General features: G+C 34.4%; 1 protein-coding gene across 3 annotated transcripts in view; it reads right to left on the reverse strand.

Annotated features, from left to right (window-relative positions):
* The window catches only part of DPP10 (dipeptidyl peptidase like 10), a 1392171-nt gene that overhangs the window by 334614 nt on the left and 1044939 nt on the right, over nt 1-12618 (reverse strand). For all 3 annotated transcript variants that reach the window (XM_074399881.1, XM_074399880.1, XM_003931538.3), the window contains exon 4: nt 1355-1449. In XM_074399881.1, the coding sequence (XP_074255982.1) occupies nt 1355-1449 (95 nt within the window). The remainder of the gene's footprint in view (nt 1-1354; nt 1450-12618) is intronic.

Raw genomic sequence — 12618 nt, forward strand, 5'->3', positions numbered from 1 at the left:
CTATCCTATCTTCTTAATAAGGGCTACTTTTTCACTATTTACGGTATTTCTCAATGATTCTCCTAGCCCCTTTCCTGGTATCCCAGAGAACCATCCACTGAATAAATGGTAAATACTGTTTTATACTGTTTATTAAAATTCTCCATAAGGGTTAGTATTATCACCCAAAGAAAATCCACATTCTTAGAAAGTAAGCCATCTGCTGTATATAACCTTAACATCCCTTGAATAATATAAAGAGTTGCACACAGAATAGCTATTCTTTGATTCCCTGTAAATTACATTAAAAACAAAAATGTCATTATTTTCTTCTCACTGATGATCATTATTAATGTACTTTAGTTGGCTGGTTAAATTTAACCTAATGGATAGACATATCATTGTAATGACATCTTCTCCTTAATATGTAAAAATACTAAACAGAAAGTTTTTAGTCCATCTCTTCCATAGGGCCATTTCATAATAAATATGAAGATTAAAAGTTTATTTTAAATGTACAAGTAGGAATACATTTTTTAAAGTAGCCAATGATTTAGCTTATTGTTTCATTTTATGGAGGTTTTTCTGAGACCTTGTACTATATTTTGTCTGTATTATGTGAATTCATCTAATTGGTATTCTATTGAAACTTTAATTACAATAAAATAGTCAGTAAATAACTGTGTACTGTTTTTCATTGTGTTGGGTAGCTAGAGTTTCAACATTTGCAATAGTAATTCATTATCGCTTACCAAATAGGTAAGCATAGCTAAGTCTCCTAATCTTAGGGTATGAGATTTTTCAGAAAGACAAAGCCCATATTATGTACATTGTAAATATATTTAGTCATTTAAACAATGTTGGCTAAACAGTGATACAAAAGAAGTAAAACGATACTGATAAAATCCTAAATTCAAAAAGTAAAATACATCAACCTCAGCTGAACAGCAGCTTTAGAAAGCCTTTCCATATGATCCCCAAAACAAGAGAACTAGAAAGACGTCAGAAAGAATAATAAGTAAAGGAGAAAAGAAAGTTAATAATAAATAAGGATAGACTAACCATTTTTTAACCTTGGTATTTATATAGCTAATGATATATATAAAATATTGGGAAAAAGTATTCTTTCTAAGCAACTACTATTTATGTAAATATTTCTCCAATTACTAACAAGAGTAAATGGGGAGAAAATGAAGTAGACAGTCACAGGGTATTTTCTATCAGTAGTTTTAACAGTTCTCATAATACTCCAGCCCCAACTTTTACCTGAAATGGTTTACAGGTGCTGGAGCTGAAGAATAGAAAGTTATGTACAGCTAGAGAGCTTTCTAAACAGTACTGAAATGCATAAAGTAACTAATTATTCATTACTTACAAAAGTCGCGTTTTCCAATAATAATGTGGTAGCATTTGTTTCTATATTCAGTTTAATGACATGTCCATTCTCGCTTTTATACACCACATCTGTATCTGCAACAACAAAAACATTAACAATTGACAAATAGATTGACTAGGTAATATAATAACTGCAGGGGAGAAAATGTGCATAATAAACAGGCACATTAGAACAATTTTTTTTAGCATTCAATAACCCAAGCAGATTTCTGTACTTGGCATTCATTCTCTTGAAAGATCAGGAAGCGAACCTAACACATGGCCTGTTGTGCAACGAACAAGGGGTTAAATTTCATGATTTAATAAATGAAAATTAATTAAAATGTGGGCAATCTGCTACACATTCTGTGGTGACAAAAAATGGGCAAAGAGAAATGCCTCCAGTCTCCCAAGTAAGCCATTACTGATGATGATCAGTATTTTAACCTAAAAGTGCTGTCAGTCAACTGTAACTCTTCACGGATCTACGTCTCCTCAGACTGAATCACCTTCCTGCAGACCTATGAATGGATCCAATTCTTCTACTCCCACTGCATTTCTATGCAGCTTCTTGAATTTTCTTTTGGGTAGTGATTTTGTCTGTGGTATTTTATATGGTTTGCATAATTGCAGATCAGAATCTCTAAGGCTACTACTATATCAATAAATCAACTTTTTCAACTCTAGAAAAATTATGTCTTCTTTTTAAATAACTGCTTTTCTTTCAGATAATTGCTTTTACATATTTTTGAGGTAAGTTTAGCCATATTTGTTAGAAAATTAAAACAACATCTCAGACTGAGAATACTACCTTGAGGAAAAACAGACAGGATATTAGGATACTCAGGAGATATTATATATATATATATATATATATATATATATGCATATTACCTTTATATATTATATATATAAATATATTTACCTAATAGGTAAATATATATATATATCTATATCATCATATACCTAATATATATAATATATATTCTATATTAAAAGATTTTATATATATGTAATATATGTTATATATATAATATGTATTAGGTAAATGATAATATAGATATATATATATTTACCTATTTGGTAAATATATATATAATTAATAATATATAAATATAAATATATAAATATATAGTATAATTAATATATAATATATAAATATATTACCTTTTACCTTATAGATTTAGATATTATATATATTATATATATAAGGTGAAAGTAAATATATTCCTTTTTACCATATATATAATTATATATACATAATTATACATAATTATATAATTATATTCAAAGATATAATTATATATATGGTAAAAGGGAATATATTTATTTTCACCTTATATATATAATTAATATATATAATATCTAAATCTTTAAGGTAAAAGGTAATACATTTATATATTATATATAATATAATTATATATATTGTATATATTATGCATATAATATATATTATATATCTAATTATATATATATATTAGATAAAAGAGAGATAGTCACATAAAGGTAGTTTTGAAAATGTTCTCTTTTCAAATGATAATATTTTTGTCTAGTTTTACCTAATTCTAGCCTTTTCCACGGAGTTGCACATCCTTAATCTCCTGCTCATTCTTGGAAGAAAGGTGATATTCATAGAGATTAGATTCACTACTTATAGTGAATGAATGTATATAAGTTACACTCTCAGAAACTGAATGTCTTCACTTGCAAACTTAGAAAACAAGGACTGGATGATGAGTTACGAAGATTAACTTTTATGTATATAAGGTAAAAGGTAATATATATATTATATTATATATTTCTATATATATATTAGGTAAAAGAGAAGATAGTTACATAAAAGTAGTTTTGAATATGTTCTTTTTTCAAATGATAATATTTTTATCCAGTTTGAAGTTATGAAGATTATCAGCAAAAACACATGAAAAAGTATCTGACACTTTTGGCCGAACAAGAATTTCTGACTCCTTCTCTCATTATTTAAATATTATTAATTGTTACATCTGCAATGTATATGACCAGAAGCAAGCAATAGTAGCAAAACTAAAGTTTGTTTTCTTCAGCATCTAATTCAAAAGACATAGTCCAATATGATCCTCCTATTAGAGTCAAAAATAACACAGAGGGTCAGTAGTTCTTCTTGACCTTAGTCACACAGGAACAGTGACATGTTGGAACTGTAGCCTGGGAAACAGGGAAACACAAATGGCCTTTTAATCGAGGATGAACGTAAGGAGATAAACAAGGGATTTCCCAGTTACTCCCTGAGGCTGGCTGTATGAACTAATAGTTCTATATGATCTCTAAAGTAAGGCCTTGTATCACCTTCTGAACTTCTGTTATCAGCTAAAAAGGAATTGAGTTCTTGCTTTTGTTTTATCAACTTTACCTATGGTCCTTTTTTGTTTATTTATTTATTTACTTATTTTTGAGATGGAGTCTCACTCTGTCACTGCACTGGAGTGTAGTAGCACAATCTCAACTTACTGCAACCTCTGCCTCCCAGGGTCAAGCAATTCTCCTGCCCTAGCCTCCTGAGTAGCTGGAACTACAGGCACACACCACCACACCTGGCTAATTTTTGTAATTTTAGTAGAGATAGGGTTTCACCACGCTGGCCGGGATGGTCTTGATCTCTTGACCTTGTGATCCACCCACCTTGGCCTCCCAAAATGCTGAGATTACAGGCGTGAGCCACTGCTCCCAGCCTACCTGTTGTCCATTCTATTGATACAGAACAAATAGCAGATATACATAAACAATAAATGTTTATTTAATTTATATTCTTTTCCTCTCTTCTCGTTCCTTTTTATTCATCATCCATATTTATGATCATGTCTCAACAGCAACACCAATCATCTGTAATGCTCATTTGGTCTTGCCAGTTGATTTGACCTGCTGTCCTCCTGCTCACTTAATAGTCCAACCTCAACTTTGAGTTTTAACTTCTATTCCCTCTTTGAATTTTTTAAAAATATTCTCATCTCTGGACCACTTCTGGATTTTGATGAACATATCGTCCTGGATTGGCAAGAGCCAAATAGCATACCCTAATAAAATCATCCCTACAATACTTTCTCAATAAATTAAGAGAAAATAAATTTCCCTTTTCCATTGCATCATGGAGAAAAATAGAGCAAAACAAAACAAAACACTCAACAAGTAGTTTTTCTCCCAAGAGGCAGGCAAAAATATCTTTGCAAAGATCATGACAGGGAAAGAAATCTAACATGGCTGACTCCATCTTGCTTTTAGGCTCATAGGCTGACTGTCTTCACTCATTCTTGAATATTGGCCAAACTAACCATGTATGAAATATAGTTTATAGTTTACCTTTGAAACAAAAATATTAATAGTCCCTCCCTAAATCTCATCCGCTTCTGTTCAGGAGTTGAAATCACCCTTGTAATACTAATGAAAGGACACAAAACTGAAATTATGAAAGCCTGAATTCTGCTAAAATGTAGCTGTTGTTTCTACAATCTTTTACTGCTCAAAAGTCATGTGGCCAGAGGTCACAAGATTTGTAATTCCCCCAGTTGCTATTAAAGATAACATTACTATTGTAGAACCTAAGGTTTGTCCTTTGAGATGATTTTCAGACTGGCCTCACCAGGACACAAAACTCACTCAGTCCTGTGACCTTCCATTTAGAGGCAGACTTAGTGCACGAGGACAGCTTTCCACACTTTTATGATTGCATCCACCCAACCAATCAGCAGCAAACATTTCCTAGTCCCATGTCCACCTTGAAAAACCCAGATCTCCAAGACTTCAGGGAAAGTAATTGAATAATAACTCCAGTTCTCCCACATGGCCAATCTCATTTTACTTAAACTCTTTCTTTACTGCAATACCAAGGTCTCAGTGACTGGTTTTTGCAGTGGACAGGAAGAAATCACTGGGTGATTACACAAGCATACTGTGGAATTTTAAATTGAGATGAAGTCTATTGCATTAGCAAGAAAGAAAAGCCATAGAACATTTTAAGTACGAATGGTGATTCCTGCTCAAGAGAAGAGAAAAAGAAATGTGTGGCACCGTAATTCCTCAGGGTGAAAGAAAAATCTTAAATGAGTGATGGGTTGTTATTAGGGGTGGTCGAAATAAAAGTAATCATTATTTCCCTTAGAATGAAAGTAGAAGGAAATGAAGCTTGTTTGAAAAGATAAAGTCTACAGGGCTCGGAGGCTTATGAATGTAATCCCTGCACTTTGGGAGGCCAAGGCGGGCAGATCGCAAGGTCAGGAGTTCAAGATCAGCCTGGGCAATATGGTGAAACCCTGTCTCTACTAAAAATATAAAAATTAGCCAGGCATGGTGGTGTACACCTGTAATCCCAGCTACACAGCAGGCTGAGGAAGGAGAATTGCTTGAACCTAGGAGGCGGAGGTTGCAGTGAGCCGAGATCGCACCACTACACTCCAGCCTGGGTGACAGATGAGACTCTGTCTCAAGAATAAAAAAAAAAGATAAAGACTAAGTTGACATTAATTTATTTAAAGTCAGTTTTCTTGGATAATTATTTGGGCTTGAGAAAAATCAACAGAGTTCAGATTTGTAAATACCTTTAGATCTGCACTCCTGCAAATTTTACTGTTAGATTCTCAATGTTGCATTAAAAGGATGAACTTTTTAATTCACATGTAATTCTCTAGCTTAATGATTAATAAATATTTTTACATGAATTATTTTAAAAGCAACTAATATCTGCCCTTATCAATTTTCTTTTTCTTTCTTTCTTTTTTTTTTTGTGCTGTTGTTCTTTATAATCTGGTCTTCTGGATCTCAAATTTATCCTCCTACTTTACAGTTTGATTTATAATCACTCATGGAATCCCCAGTTCTGAAACTCCTATTACTAGATTAATAGTGATCTATCATTCTGGAACTACATTTCTGAATGTTGTACCATATATTTTGTTTAACATTAAGTAATAAAATATGAGTGAATCAGATCAATGACTAAAGTATATTAACATGGGAAGATTAAGGCAGGTGTACTTGAAGCATTCTTAAAACATGACATTATGCATATCTACAGGGTGCTTTGATTAAATAATCTTTTCTTCTTTTCAGCTCATTGGCAGTTAAGAGCCAATAATTCTGAACACATATTCAACTCAATTAGTTTTTTTTTTTTTTTGATGAAAATGTACAGCAGAATAGAATCACTGTCTGGCCTATCTATCCTGAGAACCAAGCATGTATTTTCAATTTGCAGTATATTGTCATTTCTATCCAATTCTTTTTTCCGTAATTTGGCTGACGAAAAGAAAAACATAGTATTCTAGTTTAAAATCTATCAGGTAAATGCAACCTTATATTTTTTACCCCTTCCACACAGAGCAGATGATAAAGCATTTACCATTGTTGATTTAGTTCGCAGTGTGGTATTGAAATTAAGAACTGAGACGTCTGCGTCCGCCTTATCTATCAGGACCAAGAACAAAGACAGCCTGCATTCACATCATTTTACTATTTGTTCTAGGGCATTCTTTCCCTGAACTTAACGCTGTAAATAAGAACAAAAACCTTTTTTTCTTTTTGGTTCGAAAATGGCTGAAAATTAGTTTCTAGAAACATTAAACTTCTAAAATAGGGTAAACTGCTCAATTATCAAACAATTCACTTCAAGATTCCTGCCTGTCTGTGTTCACCATTCCTAAACTATTACATCTTGAAATGTGCCTAACAAAAATCAGATCCTCACATTCAAAGTTCAGTCGTATCTACTGAAACCCAGATTTCCAACCCTACTCATATCTCCCCCTAATCCTCTCCTTCTGGACACTCTGACTCTTTTAACATGTTGTCTTTTCTGACTACTGTAGCTAATAAACTCAGCTTTACTTAACAGGTTATGCTGTGAGTCTTCTGAGAAGCGTGAAGTTGACAAAATTTGTCTTCCATGTGTATCAAAATAAAGTCACCATATTGGTTTCTGTTCATCTTGCTAACGAATAATGTAAGTATGCATTTAATTTTGACATGATAATTCACTATCAATGTTTCAAAATTAAATCAACCAACAAATCTATCATCTATCTCTACATAGAGAAAATTTCAAAAACTAGACAAAATCTTGGCAAATTAGTTCTCTGAGAAATTTTAATCCAAAGATAATCTTCATTTAAAACTATTTTTGATATATCTACAATTAAAATTCTATAATATTCCATGTTTTAAGAGAAATTATACTCCACAAATAAGCTGAGCAATTACAAATAAAAACTGGAAAAAATTAAATGGCTATCACAGGAAATGCTCAAACAAATCTAGAAAGGGTTTGTTAAATATCAAGTTAAGATTTTATTCATTAATTGAATATATAAATGGTAAAATGAGAATATTCTGCTATTCATAATTAAAACACAGTAGACTCATTCGACTCTCCTAAAACACTGCTCACAACAATATAAAACTTTCCTCACATTTTAAAGAGCCCAAGGCTCCATATATTTACCTGAGAAAACTCAGGTCATTAGAAATGGCTTCAGTTTCCTAAATCTCTATTTCAAGATCTCATTCCATGCACACTCTTTTTTCCCAAGACTTTTGGGAAAAGATGAACTTTCTCCTTTGCAAAGTGAAGCTCTGTTTTATAAACAAGTGAATGTGCTCTTAAGCTCTTAAATATCTTTGATTTCTGTTTCCTCTTGTTAGTTACTTGTCCTTTTCATGCTGAAAATTGTTCTTTACATTAAAAAAAAAAAAAGAAGAAAAAAAAGTAGGTCATTTGAGGTGGTTCACACCTGTAATCCTAGCACTGGTGGGTGGATCACAAGATCAAGAGATCGAGACCATCCTGGCCAACATGGTGAAACCCCATCTCTACTAAAAAAGAAAAATTAGCTGGGTGTAGTGGTGCATGCCTGTAGTCCCAGTTACTTGGGGGGTTGAGGCAGGAGAATCGCTTGAACCCAGGAGGCCAAAGTTGCAGTGAGACAAGATTGTGCCATTGCATTCCAGCCTGGCGATAGAGCGAGACTCTGTCTCAAAACAAAACAAAACAAAAAACAAAATCATTAACTCTGGTGTCTTTCTCTGTTCCTAGCTTTTTTCGTTTTCATAGTAAGCCTCAATAAACCTTTCATCTGAGGAGTTTCCACCTTATTCTCCGTAACAGCCATACATACTATTCCCTGTATCTTCTGCAGTGCAGCTGCAGTTCTTACTCTCCTGAAATTTCAGACTTCCAATATCATCACTTAACCGTAATAACCAAATCCAATATGCTCTCCCCCCATGCTTCATCTCCACCTCACTCAGCTTCATAGTGTGTGACAATGATGATGAACAGCAGAGTTTCTCAGTCCTCTTCTCTTGACTTTGAATCATTACCTTGCCCTGGTCTTTGTTCTTCAAATTTTTCTATGTGATCTATCCTCTCAATTGCTATCTAAACAATGGCATCCTTCCAAACTCAGTTGTAGTCTTTTTTTTCCCCCCAGCAGCTCTTCAGTGATTATTTTACTACTCACACCTTTCTATATTGATTCTTAAACATTCAACTAAAGTCCTGACCTTTCTCATATGCCAGTTCTATACTTCCAATTCTATGCTAGGCCACATATCTTGTAGACATATAAAACTCATACTAAAATTAAACTCTTCATAGTTTTGGCTCTACTGTCCCTCAAAATTCCATTTACATACATACCATCATGTTGGTTACATTTTTCCTGTCTCTTTATCTTCTATTGTTCTTTATAACCTATCTATCACCCAGACGATTGCTAGTTTTGGAAGAGTGTTCTGTTCCTCTAGGTATTCCCATCACACAGCCCAGTCAATTCGACACAATACTTTCCATTGCCTCAAACACTCCACAAAGACCTGTGGCTTCCTAATAAAATATAAAATTTAACATATATTTCCATATTTATTATCTACCAGTAGCCTGTAAAATAGTCTAGGTTATCTATTGCTTACAGTCTCCACATTGTAAAACTTCACTTCCACTCAGATTTTCTTACAATGCCCACTAATACATACACCAGATCTTGTCCAAACTTTTCATTTTTTTCAAAGCATTGTTAAATTCCCTACACGTTTAAAGTATTCACCTAATATCTCTCTCTTCTGAACTCCTGAGCCAGTCATTTAATATTTAATCATATAATTCCTTTCCATCTTTTTTACTATGTATTATTATTCAGTTTTGTTGTATTTGTTTTGGGTTTTCAATTACTTTATAAACTCAAAAAAGGACCTACTTCTTGTTCCTTTGAGAAATGAAACCATCTACATCAACACATCTTACTGTTTACATTAACGCAATTTGTTATTCAACTGTCTGCTTTGATAAAACTTTAATATTTCAGAAAATTCTTGCCAGGAAGCTGAAGTTGCAAATGACCATCTTTTTTTCCAAGAACTTTCCAAAAACCCATTTACTTGAAAAATAGATCACTCAACTAAGGCTCACTAAATATGTCTTTCTCAGTACAAAATGCAGCACAAACAAATGACTGTTTCCTATTCAAGAGCCTCTCCAAAGTACTCACATCCCTCAATTCACTGTCCTAAACTCTTAATCACAAATTATATCCAACTCTAATCAAGCTCCCTTACTGAAATACCTGTCAACCTACATCCCCCCAAAAGCTTATAAGTATCTCTTCTTTGCTTTTTTCTTTCCATATGCTGCTCACTTTCTGTGACAATAGTGATCTTTTTAACCAAAGTAAGCAATTAACTCAGCCATGCTTTATCTTTAATAGGTTATTTTGCTGGAATTTTTGTCAAGCCACCATTCAATTGTTTGTATCTTTTAGAGTATGTAATGCAGCTCATACCCCGTAGAACGATAACAAGTATTTTTGTTTCCTTTAAGTTTTTTACTACATTCATGATTTATTTATTTATTTATTTATTGCTGTTGTGACGTTATTTAGAAATACAGCTGATGAAGACATCTGCCTTGACTAAAATTTGTTCAGTCTCCTCTGTCCACTTCACAACTAGCCCTGGGTCTTGGCTTGCCTTTAACAAGAATCCTGCTGGGTCAGTTTAGTGGTAATCCCCCTGCCCTTGACATTTGATCAAATTCCTCAACCCCCATCCTTGAAATTTAAGTCTGTGGCTTGCCTTTAGCAAAAATTGTGTTAGTTCAATTGACAAAGCAGGAGCATTGCCATCTTGAACATGCCCTCATTCTAAAATTCACCTTAATACTAAAAAAAAAAGGCCTAAATCCAAAGGGCATCACAAGATCAGCATGACCATAAACCACAAATAGCATCCCCAACCAGAAACATTCCAAACTTCTCCCAGACAAGAGATATGCCAGCCCCTTGATAACTCCCTCTGGCTGGGAAGATGCTAGCCCTGAGAAAACCCCCCTCCAGGATGGAAAGATGTCTGCCCCAAGATAACCTCCCCTCTTCCCAGAGACATTTCAACCACCACCCCCCTCATAAACTTCTCCACAAACATAAACATTCCAAGCTTCTGATAAGCCCCTTCACCCTAAAACCAATATATACTCTTATTCTGTAAGAGAAAGGGCTGCTGATGGAAATCGGCAAGGAGCACCTCTCAGTTTTTAACTGAAGAAAACCTGCCTTTAATTGCCAGCCGTGTTTGTTTCTTTCCTCTTTAACTTTTACACCAGTTTAGCAAGATTTCCCTTGCCTTGTATAGCTCCTGTTAGTAGTCTTCCATGCACTGACTGCTTTATTCTGCTCCTTGGCACTAAGTACCTCTAGCAATATTTGCTGTAGTTGCAGTTAAGTCTCTTTTCTACATTGCAACAGTTTTTTTTTTTTGTTTGGTTTGATATGGGGGTTTTGTTTGTTTGTCTTTTGAGACAGAGTCTCACTTTGTTGCCCAGGCTGGAGCGCTGGAGTGCAGTGAGGGGATCTCAGTTCACTGCAACCTCCACCTCCCAGGCTCAAGTCATCCTCTGCCTCAGCCTTTGGAATAGCTGGGACTACAGGGGTGAGCCAACACACCCAGCTAGTTTTTGTATTTCTAGTAGAAATGGCGTTTCACCCTATTGGCCAGGCTGGTCTCAAACTCATGACCTCAAAGATCTGCCTGTCTTGGCCTCCCAAATTGCTGGGATTATGGATATAAGCCACCACATCCAGATCTATTGCAATAGCTTTGAATAAAGTCTTCCTTAGTGTTTTAGTAAAATGTTATTTTGTAAATCTAAACTTTCATAACGTTACAGCATTACATTTAAATAATTTTTAATATATTTACATATATATAAGTTTAAACTTTACATGGTTAATGGCAGAAATAAACTTTGTAAAATATTTTAAAGAGGTTTATTCTGAGCCAATATGAGTGACCACGGCCCAGGGAACATTCTCAAGAAGTCCTGAGATATATGCTCAAGAGAGTCAGGTTACAGTTTGGTTTTATACATTTTAGGGAAATAGGAATTGTAGGTGAAACCATTGATATGGTTTAGTTGTGCCCCCAGCCAAACCTTATCTTGAATTGTAATCCCCATAATCCCCATGTGTCATGGGAGGACCCTGGTAGGTGGTAATTGAATCGTGGGGGCAGTTCCCCTATGCTGTTCTCATGATAGTGAGTGACTTCTCAAGAGATTTAAAGTTGTCTGACTCTCAGTTCATCTCCCCTAGATCTGAGAAAGGCTTGAGAAGGGAAGGCCTGGCTGCATTAACAGAGATTCTCTGCAGATCCAAATTTTCTCTACAAAGGATGGTTTTGTGGGCCTTTTCAAAATATATCAAAACATGTATTTGGGGATAAAATATTTTTATTTTCTTCAGAGTCTGCTATCTGTCCTGTGATGCTATATCAGAGTGAGGTTAGAAATTAAGCCAAATAGTACCAGGTTAATTAAAAAAAAAAACAACCCACCAGCTTTACATGATTTTGTGGTTTGTAGGGTGTGACTTAACCCTTGTCTTGCATGGCTTTTTGCCTTGTTTATAATTTGCAACAAAGAAACAGTTTTGTTTATCTTACGATCTCTATTTTAACCTGAATGCTGGAAAGCTGTGCTTAAATTCCAAAAGGAAGAACATGTAATGAAATATGTCCAACATCCCTTCCCATCATGGTCAAGAATTCAGGTTTCAGGTTTCTCTTGTGTCCCCTTGGCTAAGAGGGAGTGAATTTCGTCTGTCAGGGGACTTAGGGTTTTATTTTTGGTTTACAGTATACTAGGTCAGGGGTCCATAAACTATAGCATTGGGCCAATCTGGCTTTCCCAGGCCTGTTTTTGTAAAGAACACAGCTACGGCCAGGTGTGGTGGCTCATGCCTGTAATCCAAG

Source organism: Saimiri boliviensis, chromosome 5 (genome assembly GCF_048565385.1).
Source record: "Saimiri boliviensis isolate mSaiBol1 chromosome 5, mSaiBol1.pri, whole genome shotgun sequence".
NCBI lineage: Eukaryota > Metazoa > Chordata > Mammalia > Primates > Cebidae > Saimiri > Saimiri boliviensis.